Source organism: Anabrus simplex, chromosome 5 (genome assembly GCF_040414725.1).
Source record: "Anabrus simplex isolate iqAnaSimp1 chromosome 5, ASM4041472v1, whole genome shotgun sequence".
NCBI lineage: Eukaryota > Metazoa > Arthropoda > Insecta > Orthoptera > Tettigoniidae > Anabrus > Anabrus simplex.
This window is the reverse complement of record NC_090269.1, coordinates 44592390-44612198: the sequence shown is the minus strand read 5'-3', so window position 1 is coordinate 44612198 and position 19809 is coordinate 44592390. Positions and strand designations below refer to the sequence as shown.

Genomic DNA, 19809 nt, shown 5'->3' with positions numbered 1-19809 from the left:
CGGAACCGAAGGCCACTGAGCCACATTGTTGTCGGGTATTAGATAAATTTTCACAAGCTCACAGGTGATTAAAAGTGGATGCATAAATAGTTTTTGCATATTCAGATCAAGTCTTGGAGGATGCTCGTAACAACTATTATCGAGATTTGGATAAATGCATACCGTGTGGGGTTTACAATTCAGTTATTGCTAGCCTGGTAAGGCGGTGTCTGCCGCTAACTGGAAACAGCGTGTTATTATCGTAGAAAATAGTGTTGTGTGTGGCTTGCAGGAATGTTGGAGACAGCACAGACAACCAGTCCCCGAGCCAAGATTAAAATCCTTCGACCCAGTCGGCAATCGAACACGAGGACCGAAGACGTTGACAACTCAGCCATGGAGCCGGACTAGGGTATCTTGGTGAAATTTATGGACAGCTTATTTCCTGATCATGAAATGTTGTATTCATTACCGTATTTATCATTATCTTGAAATGATAAGAGCCTAGATAAGATTTCTTCATTTCTCAAGTTTATCAGCGAGTGTTTGCGTGGGGGCATTCGAGACAAGTTAGTGTAATAAGAAGTAAGTGTTACCGTTGTCGGTGTTGTATACTTAAATTGAAGAATGTGTGGCATTTATTGAGGTGTAAAATCGGAGGTTTTGAGTACATGAAACTATCATCTTAATTACAGATCAATCGTGCATAAGCCCTTGTTACGAGGTTGAATGAAAAGCTGAGTATCCACAGCTACAGAACTGCCACACCACGATGCCAGTCTGTTATACATGGTTATTCAGCTAAGTTGTCCACCTCTAATAACTTATGAATGATTAAAGATGACATTCTGTTTTCACTTTCAGTAATAGTACCAAGAGGCTCATAATCGGACTTATAGTACTTTTCACGGCGTCATTATCTTCTGAGATAATGGAAAAGTACTACATGCTCAACTATGAACCCCTTAATACCATTAACGAAAGTGAAAACAGAATGTCAGTATCTTAAACTGTTCACGACCGGGAGAGTTGGCCGAACGGTTAGAGGCGCGCGGCTGTGAGCTTGCATCCGGGAGATAGTGGGTTCGAATTCCACTGTCGGCAGGCCTGAAGATGGTTTTCCGTGGTTTCCCATTTTCACACCAGGCAAATGCTGGGGCTGTACCTTAATTAAGGCCACGGCTGCTACCTTCCAACTCCTAGGCTTTCCTATGCCATCGTCGGCATAAGACCTATCTGTGTCGGTGCGACGTAAAGCCACTAGCAAAAAACTGTCCACGACTTACTTGTGGTGGACATCTTAGCTGAATAACCATGCATAATTTGTGAATAACTGTAGATAAGATGTACACCTACTTGGATACTAGAGGCGTGCATTATTCGAACCTGAGACGGGGAAGATGTGCTTTGCTACATATGCAACCCTCATTGCACATGAGTGGAACGTGTAATCTAAAATGCCCGACTTTGCTCCAATTCTTTTAGCAGGGGTGATGGGCAACGCTCTCGAGGCGATTCTCGTGTACTGCGAGCTGTGCGACGTCCCAGTAACTACGAGTGTAAGCTTGATAGTTATCATCAGCAGTTCTCATATGGAAACGTGTGTGATGGTAAATTTTGTCAAAAGTCTACGAGAGCACTGCATGTTGAACTAGGAGCTCCTTAATACAATTAACGAAAGTGAAGACTGAATGCCAGTATCTTAAACTGTTCACTAGTTACTTCAGGTGGACTAATTAGTTGAATAACCCGTATAATTTGTTAATAACTGTTATTAGGATGTAAACATACCTGGATGCCTCACAATCGTTGTCGGCAGGGTAGCTTCTTGTGAATCAGACCGGGCCGGAGGTGTTCTGTGACTATTCCTCTTCATTTATACTATGTGTTTTAAGTGTCGGATCATCCCAGAAGTATTTCTGCCCACGTATTTTACTTATTTAAATAAGCAACACAGCCGGCTGTGCTCTGTGACATCTCTTCAAAATAACCGACATCCACGACTTACGTTGCGTTTCGGACATCGTCTTCTAGTTGTCGCATACGACTAGACACAATTTCACATTGCACCGTCGCATATCGAAGTACCGGTACCTAATTATGACGCGAATACTTACTTCCTTCGTCACCAAAATATCTGTAAACACGAGCAGTGGTCACATGTTATTGCATGAGGGGTCTGATAACGATGTTCACTTGCCTGTCGAAAGAATTGGAGCAAACACAAGCATTTTACATTACCCATTCCACTCATGCGTAATGGTGGTTGCATATGTAGCAAAGCGCATCATGCCTCAGCTCGAGTTCGAATAATGCACGCCTCTAGTATCCAGGTACGTGTACCTACTGTAGCTGTCAGGTTCTGTATTTAAACCACTCATTCATGTAAATACCACTGCATACAATGAGAGAATGCATATCCTTTATAATTGTGTTATACTGCGTCAAAATAGACCTGGGTAGGAATGAAAGTCCTAGTCGCTTATTGACGTATTTAGGGAATGGAGAAGGTGCGTGGTTTGCTATTCGCAGACACGGCGAAAACAACATTCAGCTTTGGCTACCTGTAGGCCTACGACACGCTGCTCGCCACAATGCAGGGACAACGCTCTCGAGGTCTCTCGAGAGGTAGTGTCTGTGCTAGTCTCGGGAAATCTCGAGATCTCGTCTCAGACTGCCCATTACTACTCACCATAGATACTGGTGTAGCAACAGACAGGGCTCCTGCATTTATGACCGCTTCCGCTTCCTTCTACGCTTAGTTTTGTTTCATTGATTTGTCCCTTAAAATAAGGCTACGCACTAGTCGAATACTTTTCATTGCTTTCCTTCAAACGGCTTTTGTGCGAAACAAGATGTTGATTATTAAAAATATGATTTAATTTACCATAATTATGAATTAGTTTTAAAATACCATCAATTAAGTTTGTTGCATCATCAGCTAGGAGGCTGAGTGGTTCCTTGGAAAAAAGTCACTGTTGAGAATGAAAAGAGGGCTATACTACAGCAAGCATGCCTACTGGAACCGATTGAACTTCCCTGTGACCGGACGAGTTGGCCGTGCAGTTATCAGCGCGCAACTGTGAGCTTGCATCCGGGAGATGGTGGGTTCGAACCCCACTGTCGGCAGACCTGAAGATGGTTTTCCGTGGTTTCCCATTTTCACACCAGGAAAATGCTGGGGTTGTACCTTAATTACGGCCACGGCCGCTTCCTTCCCACTCCTAGGCATTTCCTATCCGATTGTCGCCATAAGACCTATCTATGTCAGTGCGACGTAAAGCCAATTGTAAAAAAGAACTTCCCTGTATATACCGGGTGTTTAAGATATATCGTTGGCTTTGAAGAAGACCTCACAACTAAAAAGTTAATTTGCAGGAGAAACATTTGAAATGAGTGTATATTTTCAATCTAGATATCTCAAAGATTTTTTCGTTCCCCAAGGAACTTAATGAGTGAAATGTACAGTACCTACCAAAGTTTAGGACAAGCAGTGAAAATCAATTAATGAACTCCTGTTCCTACATGTATAATACGAATTGGTCTGATTTTTTTTGGCTTATTCGTGTTTATGCAGGGCCTACAACTTATGAAAATGAACCGTTTAAGTATCGAATAAAATGTATGAGTATATTTCCATAGAAGCCGAAAGATGAAAGAATCACAGATTCTTTTTTTCTGCATTTTTATGACACTTCCCAGTCGGACGGTGACTGTAACATCAAAGATAAGACCCAGTCCGCGATAATTTTCCATCAGTAAAATGTATCGACCCCTGTGATCTGTTGAACAAAGCCTGTAGTATGTGAAGAGTGCAAGTTCGGTGACGGTAGCTCATTCCAAAGATGTTGCCATCATTTCTAAATACGGTGTTTTTTTTTATTATTTAAGTGCGAAATTTCAAAAAAGAACATCTCCAGAAAATAACAATTCTATGATACTTTAATTTTTCGGCTTTTATGCCAGTATACACGCTGTTGAATAGTTATTTAGAAAAATAAAGTAGCCCTATACCTTCTGCAGTTTTGTGAACAGGATAGTATTTACACCCAAAAGTGGTGTGTTTTTATAGGTTCTCAAAATGTTTAAAAAAATATAACTCTTAAACTTCATTCACAGTTTCAACGGTTGTTTTTCAAAATTTGTATATTAACACGAGTAAGCCACAAAATATTTTGCAGACAATTCGTACAATATATGTAGAACAAGGAGTTCATTATCCGATTTTCGCTGATGGTCTTAACATTTTTTTAGGTTATGTAGGTATTATTCTCGATATTTAGGTTTAATAGTTTCATACCGAACCTCATGATTCCCTATAGATCACTCAAATGCCACTCTCCAACTCTCATGGGCCTTCCACCTCTGGGTGCGGGCGATAGAATAACACCCACGGTATTTCCTGCCTGTCGTAAGAGGCAAGTAAAAAGGGTCCCAAGGGCTCTTAACTTGGGAGCGTAGATTGGTGGTCACGAGGCCCTTAGCTGAATCCTTGAATAACTTGTGCCAGACTACACACTTTCATCTATCCTATCCTACTTCCCTTAGTCAACTCTTGTTCTTTTTCGACCCCGACTTTATTAGGTACCGAGGCCTACCAAGTGTTTCGTTTTCACGCTCTCCATGGCCCTTGACTTCCTTTGGCCGATATCTTCATTTTTCGAAGTGTCGAACCAGTTCCATTTTTTCCCTCTGATTAGTGTTAATAGAGGATGGTTGCCTAAAAATACTTCCCCTTAAAACAATAATCACCACCACCACTGACACTTATCAGAAGGGAAAATGGATGAGATCCGACACTTCGAAGGAAAGAAAGGGAAGGACTATGAAGGACGTGAGAATGAAATACTCTCTAGGCCTCGCAAACCTAACACCTTCGGTGTCGGAATGAATGAATACACTTCTCTCTCAGTCACGGATTACCATCAAGTGGGGAGAACGTATTCTTTTATTGTAATCTAAATCATTACATGGAGTTATATTTGAACGTACCAAAACAAAAACAGAATCCAATTCCAATTCCTTAAATGTTACATTAATGTTTGTATACGTAGTACAGTCATTAAGTTCTGAAAGTGACCGCATGACGGCGCTGTGGTGCACTATAGCGCATAGGTGGCGCCGTGATATGGTACGATGTCAGTCTTTCGTCCCTGCTTGAGACAGTTGAGTGCATTCTATTCTATCCTCTTTGGTGCATGCCCTGGAAGCAGACGTACGGTCGTTGTGACGGTGATTTGAATGCGCCCGTCGGACCTTGACATGTCACAGTCTGAACAACGGGTAAACATCAAGTTCTACCAGAAAAGAGGCAATACCGCTGCCGAAACGTTTGAAATGATGCAGCAAGTTTACGGTGAGGACGCATTGAGTATCAGTGTTGTGTTTAGGTGGCACCGACGTTATGTGCAAGGACGGGACAGTTTGGAAGATTGGAAGATGGTGTGCGTACTGGTCGGCCACAAACAGTTCGAACGAAACGCAAGATCCAAGAAGTTGCAACGTTGGTGCGTGCTAACCGCTCCCAATCGGTAGACGATCTCGCAGCAACAATAGGGGTCAGCCATGGTACTCGCCACCAAATTCTGACGGATGACCCCAACATGTCTCGTGTTACCCAGCACAGTATGCCACGAATCCTGTCGCAAGACCAACGTGATGATCGCATGACTATTTGTGGTGACCTCATCAGTAGTGTTGATGATCCGACGTTTCTCAATCGGATAAAAACTGGAGACGAAGCATGGTGTTTCCTTTCAGCGGTGCTTCCAGCAGCTATACCAACGTTGGCAAACGTGCATAACGGCCAACGGCGACTATTTTGAGGGTGGATGTGGTTCTGTGTAGGTGTACGCCGTGTAACGCGGCATCGTGTGCAACATACAGAGTCGTGTGGGTGCCTGTCCTCCAGGCGTCAAGACTCAGAACTTAATGTTACATACCCATTGCACATTATACAACTTTCTTTATACTACACATGAACACAAACCGTGGGAGCGAACGCCCGTCCACTGCAATCATCACAACCACATGCCACTAGTGTTGTTAGTTTTAGGAAATCAATCATCCAACTACACTTTGAATGCACGAAAGCAACGAACAAGACCCCCACCCCACCCCCAGTCCCAGATGACCACCAACCGGGAAATGAACATCTTTCCATCGCAATTGTATGCAACAGTACTGTTATTTTCCGAACATCCCAACCTTATTTTTACCACATATGAGCGAACAAACAACAGCGAACAGCTCGCCCCCCCCCCCAGTCACCAATAACCAGTAACGGTGGGGGGCGACATCCGCCCGTCGTAACCATTGAACTCACATGCAACCAGTATTATTCATTTTGGTAAATATCAAACGTATTTTACAACATATGACCGATGAAAACAACGAACAGACATCCCCCTCCCCTAGTCACGGATGGTCGGGGTCGGAAGAGGACAAGAGTTGACAGGATAGGGTGGATGGAAGTGAGGGGCCTAACACGAATAAGTGGAAGCAATTCCAGACTCAACTAGGAGAATCGTGGTCGCCAACCCACCCTCCCAAGTTGAGGATCCCGGGTCGCCCTTTCAGTTACCTCTCTCAACAGGCGGGGGATACTGTAAACCCCCTCCCCCCAACTCTCAGGCGGCATAATGCTCTTGAAAGGAGTATGTCTGGTTACACTAGTTAACAAATTTAAACTTTTTTTTTTTTTGCATCTGGTTTGTAAATGGGTGGATTTACCTAATTTTGGGGTGCTGAATACACTGGTAAAATCAGTTTTTCTCTATGACGTCATATTTCCTAGATATACAGCAGAATAAAAACGGCAGTAGCGAAAATTGACACAATTAAGTCAAACAAAAATACACATTCAGAACGTTTGAAATCAATACTGTTTTGTATGTATATATGGGCATGATGCCAATAAAAGGTCCAAATTAGTTCAGAAGATGTTTTCACCTTTAATCGTCTTTGGTTTTTGAAAAATGCGACGACGGAGCTCTTCTTTTGTTTGCCATTTCATCACTCTCCCTAACAAGACCCCAGCAGTAGTCACCCATCATCGAAGGGTTCCAATGGCCTTGGTAACGGTGTTCCATGGTAAGAATGTCTTGGTGAAAGCGTTCACCACGCTCATTGCTTACGGCTCCCAAATTTTCTGGGAAGAAATCGAGGTGAGATTGTAAAAAGCGACATTCTACACCTCATGTTCTTATAGTTGTCCAACAGATCATTCACAATGGTAACATAGTTTTTGTCTTTCCTGTTACCCAAAAAGCCCTTCACAATTGCTTTAAAAGAAGACCAAGCAGCTAATTGGATATCTGTGAGTTTGGTATCAAAGGTTGGGTCTTTCAGCAATTTTCTTATTTGTGGTCCAACAAATATACCCTCTTTCAGCTTTGCCTCACTTAATTTGGGAAACTTTTCTTTTAAGTGATTGAAGGCCTCACATTCTTTATCCAGAGCTTTTACAAAGTTCTTGATAAGGCCCAACTTGATATGAAGGGGAGGCAAAATTATTTTATCGGGCTCAACCAATGGGGTATTGTTCACATTTACGTTTCCAGGAACATATGACTTCCTTATAGGCCATTCCTTGACTGTATAGTGGTTCTTGGTGTCACGGCTATCCCAAAGGCACAAAAAGCAGCAGTATTTCGTGAATCCAGCCTGTAAACCTGTAAGGAGTGCAACAACTTTTAAATCACAGCAAAGCTGCCATTCATGATCCTTATATTTGATTGCCTCTAGCAGCAAAGCCATGACTTCATAAGTTTCTTTCATGTCTACTGCGTAAGCCAAAGGTACCGATGGAAATGCATTGCCATTATGTAGTAGTACTGCTTTCAAGCTGGTTTTACTGGAGTCAATAAATAGTCGCCACTCCTGTGGATTACGTTGTACACCTAGCTGCATCATCAGACCATTGGCATCTCTACATACACACATTGAATTCTGCATATCGGAATATTGAGCGAAGGAAGCACCTCTTGATCTGAAACAGGAAATTTTTGTCCCTGGAGCTAGAAGGTTCCGTTGCTGCAGTCTCGACCCCAAGAGTTCAGCTTGCTGTTTCGAAAGTTGTAGATCGCGAACCAAATCGTTCAATTCCGCTTGATTAAAGAGCTGAGGTGAAGTGTCATGATATTGAGGGCAGTACTCTTCTATATGTTCAGTACTTTCTGATTCACTTGACATGGTGTCTGGTTCCGTGGCTTTCAAGTTACAGACAGGAACAGGCAACCCCTCATTATGGGGCACAGGCAAATGCACTGAAAATACATTTGGATACTTTATTTTATGTCTAGTTTTGCTTGAATGTCCCGAAGTATTTGTAAGACAGAAGTAACAGTCTGAATGATGGTCTTTAGACTCACACCACACCATCGGAACAGCGAATGGCATGGCTCGGCGTTTTCCTTTCAACCACTCGGTTAAGGTTGTAGTACAGGTTATGCAGGCAATATGAGGTGCAAAATTTTTATCTTTGATCACCAACTGGACAATCAAAATACAATTTATATGCCTTCTTAACCATATCAGTGATTGGTTTTCTTTGGGATTTTGGAGTGAATTTCCCACACACATAACAGAAGTTGTCGGGGTGGTTTAGACAGCAACGAGATTTACTAGTTGTCATTTTTCTTAGTGTAAGTTTTAAACACAAAAAGTTTGCACTATCTTTCATAGGAAACACTCACTGAGGATCTCTTTCACACCACTGGATTACCACACCAACCATTTACTGACGATTTGTAGATCTTCTAGCTCTCCTCTGCAAATCAATAAGAAACAATTAGACATCAAAACAGAAGAACAGCAAAAAGCGAAATACTGAAAACAAAAATAAAAAACCTTTAAAAACTCAAAAATGGTACGTGCTAGAACATTTTGAAAGGTATATTCGGATTCTACACACCAAAATACATACTAGTTGATGTATCACATTCCAGATGCAAAATGGCTGTTGACTAGTGTTATTAATGAAAGATGTGTTTTGTTCCAGTTGTAGTCCTACCAATGTACAAGTGCTGAAATACTGCAATGCTTGATTGAGTACGGCGGGCCTCCTGGAGGGCAGGAGCCCCGGCTTCGGGTAATTATTGGGGGGAGTTGTGGTATGATTAACATGAAGAAGGGCGTGTGGAATGATGAATGATTGATGCTAATATTCCTATATACAGTATTAACAATATTCACAATCAAACAGTAAAACGTAACAATAATATAACTTGTTTCTCAACTACATTTCCGAATGAATCTTGTGTACGAAGTTTTCAGTAATATTCACAAATAAACAAAAAAAACTAGAATTTGATTAAAAAACATATGTTGATGCAATGTCTTATGTACGGAGTTATCAAAAATAACCACAAGTAAACAGAAAAGGTAGAACGTGCTTCAAAAAGAGGTTTTCTGAATAAATGCCGTATTACTGTGTATTGTTCATTTCATGATATAAAATGTAAAAAGCTCTACCACCAGATGCACCGCCTGACCAGTCTCCATTACGAACTATACACTGCCTGACCAAAAAGTTAAGCACCCAGAAGGAGTGGTCCATTATTATCCTATTTCGGTATACATGCATACCCTTTATGAGTAAATGATTAGATTTACAGGGATCTGTAATGTGTAGAACGCCCACCAGAGTGCATTCGTGACGGCACCGTAATGTTGTTAAGTTGTTACCAGTCAGCTGCTCAGAGTCAGTTAAGCAAGACGTGCAGAGAGGACTACGTACAGTACGAAGCACCCGCGATGCCTCGCAGACGCCTATCCACCAACTGACAGCATTTGACAGAGGCCGTATTGTGGGACTGCATGAGCCTGGTTGGTCATATCGTGCAATTGCTAGACATGTGGACCATTCAGATGTCACAGTGGCTCGATGTTGGACTCAATGGGCCGATTGCAGAAACGATGACTAGTTTTAAGCCTTAGACATCGTCTACCTAAACAACGTCTAAATCATTCACGATCTTCCATTGCATAAACAATATCAGTCGATGTTTAACTAGACATCCCTTAAAGTTTCAATTTTGGTTTGAAAATGGAGACAGAAGTATCTTTCACGCAACTCTTTGCTTGTCGCAACCAAAGAAATTCGTCGGTGCGCGCGCCGAACGTCAGTCAGCTGTTTGTCTTCCTACACATTACTCAAATATGGCTGAGCATGACTTGCCCACAGATAAGAGTATCGCTTTCGGTGCAAATTAAATCTCATAATATTATCGACACTAAAGCGACACGCCACGGTACGGGGAAGTGTAGCTTTCATTACAATGTTGTTACAGTGAGTGTAATCTACTCGTAAATACGGTAGCTTCGACGAAGGGAAGATGAAGCAATAGTCATGTGTAACCGAGTGTGTTGTACGGGCCATATAGATGTAGCTTGCATTCTGGAGATCGTAGGTTCGAAACGCATCATCGACAGCCGTGAAGATTGCTTTCCGTAGTTTCCCTATTTTTACACCAGGCAAATACTAGGGCTATTATTATGGCCACGGCTCTTCTTCCCCAGTCCTCTTTAAACGATAATCACCACCACTTGCCTTTTCCTATCTGATAGTTGCCGAAAACCTATGCGATTATATATATCAAAATCCCATACAACCTACTTTTTAGTTTTCACTATTATGTGTGTTTACTTGGCAGTAAATCTAAGTGAATCTCTCTCGGTTGATGTATGTGACAGCCCTCAGACGATCGGGACACGTAATTGTGATATGTATGTAATCGAAGTGACCTATAAATCCATGGAAATTACCCCATGTATATAATAAAATATATCGATTGCCAAGAAATGTATTCAAGTTGACAGTTACCGGACTGTCACTTTGTCAGTCTCAAGAAACAAGTCTCTCGTAAAGCGGAACCTTATTTTTTGATTATCTCCCCGTGCATGTCAAACGAATTGCTGCGATTTAGCAGCGGGTGACCCACAGAGAGGCCGTCGGACTAACCTTTCTTCCCGGAATCGTCTCAACATGATAATACAAATTACATATTTCACGGTACATAACCTCTGATTTTTATTCACTCCTGTCATTTGAGGTTAAACAGTGCTCTCGGCAGTGTTTAAATATGACCGGTTGAACATCGGTTTTAGACAGTGTCTAAGTAATAAATAACGTCTCTGCAATGCGGCAGTCATACTTAGGCATTGTTTAACCGTAGACATCGTCTAAATGCCGTTTCTGCAATCGGCCCAATGGGTACATACGGGCACCCAATCACATCGTGCAGGTTCAGGTCGACCAAGAAACACCACCCCGAGGTAGTTGCGCCAAGCATTGAGGGATCCCAAAACTTCGGCACCCGCCATCCACGTACATGTACTGGAGACTCTACAACATCCTGTGAGTACACGCACATTGTCTCGACGACTCATATTCACCGGATCACCGGATTGGGGTCCTACCGTCCCATGCGTCGGTTGCCATTGACACCAGAACACCAACACCAGTGTTTGGAGTGGTGCCTTGCCTGAGAGAGATGGGCAGAGGGCGACTTGCTTCGCCTCGTGTTCACTGATGATTCCCGCTTCTCCATGACCTCCGTGTGCGGTCGAGGGCAGATGGCAGATCCTGCCCATATTGTGGAAAGACACACAGGCCCAATCCCTGGCATCATGGTGTGGGGGAGCAGTAGGATATGAATTCAGGTCACCTCTAATAGTGCTTCGGCAGACTTTGACGGCACAGTGATAGGTCACAGACATTCTGCGTCCGCACGTCCTACCCCTTATGGCACAGCGCCTTCGGATAGTGTTCCAACAATATAGTGCACGTCCATACACAGCACGTGTGTCTATGAACTGCCTAGAGCATGTTGAGGTCCTCCCATGGCCACCAAGATCCCCGGATCTTTCCATCATTGAACACGTGTGGGATGACATTGGAAGGGGACTCCGATCCTGTATCAACTTGCCGGATCTGGAGGGACAGCTGCAACAACACTGTGGACGAACTTGCCTCAGGAGAGGATCCAAAGGCTGTTTTACACCATTACGAACCGCATAAGGGCATGCATTGCGGCCTAGGGAGTGTGATGATGCGACAGCCTACTGACGTGGCGCCAGCATTTCACCGTTAACTGCCAACAGCCTTGTCCCTTTCATTCCATATTATAATCATTTCAATGGGGTGCGACGTGTAGATAACCTCCTCGTGGTGTAGTCTGGGCAACGGACTGCTTCTGCAGGACGGCTGATAGTCTACACAAATAGGCGACCGAACTAGATCCTGGATCTCTCGCTGTCAATCAAAGTTACATCAGAAGATGAAACCTATCAAAGGCACTTATCAGAGCCAACTGACAAGAAAGCTTAGGACCAGCGCTCACATTTTACAAATACATGCAGAAGACCTGTCAAAGGACAAATGTGAATACCTTAGTAAATTAGCTGATGATCTGAAAATTGACGTCCTAACGATACAAGAAACTCATTTGACGGTGGAAGATTTGGAAAGCAGTGGTACGATTGCAGGATACAGAATTATAGCGAGTCTTTTCTCACCTGTCCATGGATCAGTCATGTATGCCAGAAGTAATATTTGCAACATTTCAGAAGTGAATACCCAAAGAGTTAAAGATATAGAAATAATCACTGCCAAACTAAATCATTTGACTATCGCATCAGTTTACAAACCACTTCACTCCAACTGGCCAACTCCACCACTGCCTCCACTGCCCACTTCTTGTATATACGTAGGAGACTTTAACGGCTCTCACACATCCCGGGGCTACAAAAACAATAACTAAAATGGCGAAAAACTGGCTATGTGGTGTGATGATAGCCAAGACCTGTATCTCAGTTTTGATGCTAAAGCAGAGAAAACATTCCATTCTGCTAGATGGCAATCTGACACCAACCCTGATCTGATTATTGTTTCCACAGATGAAAGAAAACTCCCCCTAGTCCACACAAGAAAACTCCTTCAACATTTTCCAAGAAGCCAACACAGACCCGCTCTTATCAGTATAGGTCTTGAAATACCAGTTGTCAGATCCATACATAACCAAGATGGAACTTCAAGAAGGCAAACTGGGACCAGTGCAGATTAGATGTAGATAGTAATCTAAGATGGATTCCCCGAAGGCAGGAAACTACTGTACACGATGTTTATAGGCGTTTACATCAGTGAAGCTAATTAAAATATCTCCTGGGGATTCAGGAAGCAGTATATTCCATGCTGGCAAAAACTACACAAAAATGCATGAAAATTATCAGAAAACTGGTGATCCTGAAATGGGAAAAAGGGTATTAGAAGATCTGAGTAAAGGCAGAAAAGAGAAATGGAGAGATCTAACCTCTCAGCTGAGATTTACTCACTCCAGCAGAAAAGCATGGACCCTCCTTAGGAAACTTGGCGCTGCTTCAAACATACGCAGAGAGGAGCCAGGAATAGCACCAAATGAAATGGCACTACATATCAAATCAATAGCTGACTAAATTCCAATAGACCCCACTGCGAAAAAACTCATTGAAAGTGAGATGAAGAAATTGGACAACAGCCTCCAAAATGACTATGCTCTTGCTAATTCATTCAGCCAAGAAGAAATTGAGAAAGCCATCAACATGCTAAAATGAGGATTCAGATGGTATTTTCCCTGAATTCATAAGATATCTTGGGAAGCATGGGAAAATATAGCTCAAGAACTTCTTCAATGACTTATTAGAGACTGGAATCGTTCCCCCAGAGTTCAAGATGGCTCACACCATAGAAATCCTCAAACTACCGTCCTATTGCACTACTGAGTGTTTGCTACAAATTGATGGAACGCCCTCAACCGAATCCAGGAAATAATATAACACCAACATACCAGACGGGTTTCAGAATCAAACGAAGCTGCTGTGAAGAAGTATTAGCATTAACATCACATATTGAGGCAGGATTCCAGAAGAAGCTAAAGACACCCGTCGCTTTTGTTGACCTGACAGCGTCGTACGATACAGTTTGGCTGGATGGACTACTATTCAAAATTGAAAAGCATACACGCTGCCGAAAACTTACTGCTCTTATGAAGAACATGCTGACAAATCGCTACTTCAAAGTCGCCACAGGGCAAAAGACAACAAAGTCTTTTACAGTAAAAAAATGGACTACGTCAAGGATCTGTATTAGCCCCACTACTTTTCAACTTGTACACCAGCGACATGCCTGTCACCATCAGCAAGAAATTCTGCTATGCTGACGACTTAGCCATCGCTGTCCAAACTGTCACATTAGAAGAGGGGAAAGCATTCTCTCCAATGACGTGGAAATCTTGAATGCATACTACAAAAAGTGGAGACATTGCCCATATCCGGCTAAGACAGAAGTATGCTCATTCCAGCTGTGTAACCATGTAGCTCACCAAAAGCTCAACGTTGTGTTCTGCCAACAATGAATTAACTATAATTCAATATCCAGGAAAAATGGCGTCAAGGCTGGAGCTTTGCACGTGTGAAACACCAAGGCATACATGACCCTACAAGTGGACTCCTAGGGTTTCACCTGAGGAGACACCAATGATCTAAACTCAACCGTATAAGAACAGGCCACGCTAAATGTAATGCCATGCTACATAAGTGGGGACTTCGAGAATCCCCTGCCTGTGATTGCGGAGCCCCTTTCCATCAGTGCAGCACATTATTGAGGAGTGCCCTCTGAGGAAGTATGATGGACCAGCCCAAGATTTCATGAGTGTTACGCCTCCCTTCTTAGAATGGCTACAACTAGTGGCTTTACGTCGTACCGACAGAGATAGGTCTTAATGGCGACGATGGGATAAGAAAGGGCTAGGAGTTGGAAGGAAGCGGCCGTGGCCTTAATTAAGGTACAGTCCAGGCATTTGCCTGGTGTGAAAATGGGAAACCACGGAAAACCATCTTCAGGGCTGCCGACAGTGGGATTCGAACCCACTATCTCCCGGATGCAAGCTCACAGCTGCGGGCCCTTAACCGCACGGCCAACTCGCCCGGTAATGGCTACAGCAACTGGACATTGATTTGTAAATGTGAACGCTATCAACATTCTTGTCCTTTCATATATTGTAAATTTTCTTTTACTTTTGTATACTTGCCATACGATAAAAAAGTAATCATTTCGATAAAGGCACATGGTCTTTTAGCGTAGGGTACGTAGTTTCATTCACTTCCAACCATTCTTTCTGGGTGCTTATCATTTTTTGTCAGGCAGTGTAGTTCTCTGAAATAATATCCGCCTTCAGTACATAAAGTCAGGGATTCGGCCACCTCCACCTCCAAAGGCCCTCCGCAGAGGCCTCCTCCACCACCTCCTCCACACGCTCTCGGGAGAGACCTCCTCCTCACGCTGGCTAAGAGCGCGACCCTAACCTCACATCCGCCATCTTGGAGGGGATTAACTTAACTTTTAATGCGTAAGAGAGCTAGCCTAACCTCATGAAAGGGCCTAACCTCGATTTGACAGCCGCATGCCTTTCCTGACGCCTAAGAGCGCGACCCTAACCCCACATGCGCTATCTTGGAGGGCTTAACCCAACTTTTTATGCGTAAGAGAGCTAGCCTAACCTCATGAATGGGCCTAACCTCAGTTTTATGGCCGAATTCCCTTCCTGACGCCTAAGAGAGTGAGCTTAACCTTACATCTGCTATCTTGGAGGGGCTTAACCTAACATTTGACGCACAAGACAGGGAGCCCAACCTCATGGAAGGGCCTAACCTCAGTTTTACGACCGGATGCCCTTCCCGACGTCAATTGCACAAGATGGCGGCAATACATGACTCCTTATGAGACACATTAAGTGTGCTTGCGCAAGAACTATTGACACGCAAGACAGCAAGCCTAACCTTATAAAAGGACCGAACCTCAGTTTTACGACCGGATGCCCTTCTCGACGCGAATTGCACAAGATGGCTGCTATACATGGCTCCTTATGAGACACCTCAAGGGTGCTTACGCAAGATGGCGGCTGCTCTTATGAGACGGCTTAAGGGTGCTTGCACAAAATGGCTGCTGCTCTAATGAGACGCCGTAAGGATGCTTGCGCAAGATGGCGGACACAAGAAGGGGGCTATACACGGCTCCTTATGAGACACCTTAAGGGTGTTTGCGCAAGATGGCTGCAGCTCTTATCAAGAAAGCTAGCTTAGAGGCTAACGTGTCATGCTGGTTCGATTCATTAAATTTGGGGCTTAAATGCAAAATGTTAAATATCTCGAAAACGGTGCGTCGTAGAGCAAAACGGAGAAAACCTTTCTGCCTCAAACCGTGGGCTCGCAGTATCAGGAACATGATGGCATAAGAAAAAAGTAGACTAATGACGAGATCAACGGTTCGGTTCCTAGTTAAGACCTTTGGTATTTAGTCAGTTTTAGCTTGTATTGAAGCAAGTTTTCGTAACTTGATTATGTCTTGCTATGGTAGAGATTATCACATGCTGTGCTGGTTCGATTCATTAAATTTGGGGCTTAAATGCAAAATGTTAAATGTCTCGAAAACGGTGCATCGTAGAGCAAAACAGACAAAATATTTCTGCCTAATACCCAGGTTCGCAGAATCAGGAACATGATAGCATAAGAAAAAGTAGTCTAATGTTGAGATCAACGGTTCGGTTCCTACTTAGGCCCTTTGGCATTGACAGCTATCTAATTCTACAAGATGGTGGCTCTACATAGCTTCTTATGAGACTGCTGAAGGCTGCTTGCACAAGATGGGTGCTGTTTTTATGAGACACCTTAGGGATGCTTGCGCAAGATGGCGGACACAAAATGGCGGCTATGCATAGCTTCTTATGAGACTGCTTAAGGGTGCTTGCACACTGCACACGATGACTGCTATACATAGATTCTTATGAGACGCCCTGGGGATGCTTGCGCAAGATGGCAGTGGCAAGATGGAGGCTATACACAGCCCCTTATGAGACGGCCTAGGGGTGCTCGTACAAGATGGCGGTTATACACAGGCTCTTATGAAGAAAGTTAGCTTAGAGGCTACTGCGCAAAATGGCGGCTGCTGTTATGCATGCGGTAGAGGGCATTTTGAAATTCCACGTGCTCTTCAAAGCTACGTTCTTTTCGACAGCGACCATCTTTAATCAACAGAGCACCGTGCTGCCATCTTTAGCTAATACCTTTGAAATGTGGTGGTGGCAATGTCACGTGACAGCTGTCATCCGCCATCTTTAATCAACAGAGCACCGTGCTGCCATCTTTAGCTACTACTTTTGAAATGTGGTGGGGGCAATTTGAAAATATTCTACGTGGTTTTGATAGCTGTCGACCACAATCTTTAAACAACAGCGCACCGTGCTGCTATCTTTACGACACTAAACCTCATCCTTATACATGTGGTGGTGGGTAATTTTGACAGCTCCCATCTTTAATCAACAGAGCATAGTGCTGCTATCATTACAGCACTAAACCTCATACCTTTGAAATGTGGTGGCGGGTAATTTATAAAGTTCTACGTGCTTTTTTAAACAATGGCGGCTATTCATAGGCTGTTAAGGCCTCATCTTTCTCCACCTCTACCTCCTCTGCTTCCTATGTCAAGGCATACCTAGCTTTATATCTCTATCGAACAAGTTTAAACCTGCATCGCGAGGGTAAGAGTGTGCAGCGATAACATCATTGTGCATGTTTAGACTTGCAGATCACAAAAGAAGTGATTGAAACATAACAAGAATACAGTTAAACACTGTACTCGATGTCGTTAACTTCAACATGCATTCAGAACATTGTTTGATGTGTTCAGATCACTACATAAGTGATCAAGACTATAATCGAACACTGTACTCGATACAATATGTGTTCAGAACATGTCAGGGGATACCTTTGTTCTAAGAAGGTCAGATCACAAAAGAAGTGATTAAGACTAGAATCGAACACTGTACTCGATGTCGTTAACTTCAACAAGTGATCAGAATATTGATTGATGTGTTCAGAACACTAAATAAGTAATCAAGACTAGAATCGAACACTGTACTCGATACAATATGTGTTCAGAACATGTCAGGGCATACCTTTGTTCTAAGAAGATGCATTCGAACTGGGAAAAAATAATGAGAATTCTGTACAGCTTGTGCAAGATAGCGGCTGTTATAACGTCCTCCTCTTCCCGCTCGGATAAGGCATAGCTTTATCGAACATACAACGCGATATTATGCATCAGGCAGTGCCCATACTGCGTAGCCAACTCGCTCGGTAAACGATAATATGAATACAACAAAAGTACAACTTCAAATGATTTACCTTCTATTATTTGTTTTGTGCGAAAATAAAAAACTACAGAAAACTATACTGCGTAGCCAACTCGCTCAGCGAACGATAATCTGATTTATTTACAATAGAAAAAACATAGATTCAAACCCTGTTCTATTATCGCAAACACGGTAAGTGAAATTAAACAGAACGATTGGTGCTATAAGAAATACATTGGTTACATTTAAGCCCCCTAGCAGTCGAACAAGTTATCGCATAAACATGTAACATGAAATATCGGTTCGGAAACATATTGTTTCAATCTGTTGCCATGGGTTACAAGCATGTAACTTATGCGGAAAGTAAAAATTAAACAGAACGCCTAGTGCTATAAAAAATACGCCGCTTACATTTAACAAGTTATCGCATAAACATGTAACATAAAGTGTACCGGGCGGTACACCTCCACGCCGCTAATTCAAAAGGTGCGCCAGTTGAAACTCCTCTGCTGGAGGAAACCTGAACTTTATTGACGGTATTAATTTTCTACTTTCTCAGAAGATATCACTACCTGTAAATTTCGGAGTTTTAGAACTGTGTCATTTTTGATGTGTTTTTGTTTTGCTTGAAGTAACAAGTGTGAACTTTCTCTTCTAGAGGACACTACTGAAGAACTACAATAGTGCACCCTAGTGCGAAGAAAAAGAACTGTTCTTTGGAGAAATTTTTATTTCAAAAGTTTGTTTCTTGTTAAATTTCCTTCTGTTATGGTTTAAGTTGGCTGTATACCCCTCTCTTTCTCCTTGTTTTGTATTCAACCAATCCCGAATTTCTTAACTTAATTTTCCACCAATAATGTGTTTCTTCTTCATCTTGTGTAGGGGTTTCTCTTTATTCTCCAATAAAGTGATTGTGGGCGGGTGTTCTCATTCCCCTAACGCCTAGAACCTTCCGCGAGAGTATATAAACTGCTGATTTTAGGGTCTCTGCGCCACTTCTGTTCCATCTTTCAGTGTGTAAAGTACATAGCAGGGGGCGGGAAGCGCCTCTTTCTTCGGCAGCGGTCAACAACAAGGTAATGGCCAATTAATAACTTCTTTCTTTGCTAGCTCAGCAGTTTAACTCTCGGGGCGGGTCCGAAGTTTTTCCGTTATGTAACCTTCCTTAAAAATGTAAAGAATCTGGTATCTATTTTACCTTTTAAACTACGTATTGGGATAGAGAGTGCTTAACCCTCTCGATCTCCCACTCATATTGTTTTGAGGTGAACTTTTTTCCCAACCTATTCTTCCTTAACATTATGTAAATTTGTTTCTTTTCTAAAGTCACCTCCGTAGTATGGGATTAGTCCTTGCATCAGTGGCCTAAGAGCCAAATTAGGTTTTAAAAACAAAGTGTATTAGGAGTGCCGATCGCCTCCTCTCAAATTGTTATTATGGAGGTCATGTAATCAACCTTCTTTTCATTTAATAGACCTCAGTAGGTTGGGTATTTTACCCCTGTGTCTATGTCCAGTGAGGACAACTCGAAGGTGGAGTTTGGTGTGGCCTTTGAGAGGCTTAAAGTTGAGAGCGAGTGGCTCTTTTTGAAAATTGAGTGTTTATGCCTCGTGGAGGCTTTTCAGTGTAATTTGGAGCAAGGGCTCCTAGGCATGAATGGGGT

At 42.8% G+C, this 19809-nt stretch overlaps 1 protein-coding gene across 1 annotated transcript in view; it reads left to right on the top strand.

Moving 5' to 3' along the window:
- The first annotated feature begins 521 nt into the window (after positions 1-521).
- Cht2 (Chitinase 2) overlaps positions 522-19809 on the top strand; it is a 167948-nt gene continuing 148660 nt past the window's right edge. Inside the window, exon 1 of the mRNA XM_067146861.2 lies at positions 522-564. Coding sequence (XP_067002962.2) covers position 564 — 1 coding nt within the window. The 5' untranslated portion in view covers positions 522-563. The remainder of the gene's footprint in view (positions 565-19809) is intronic.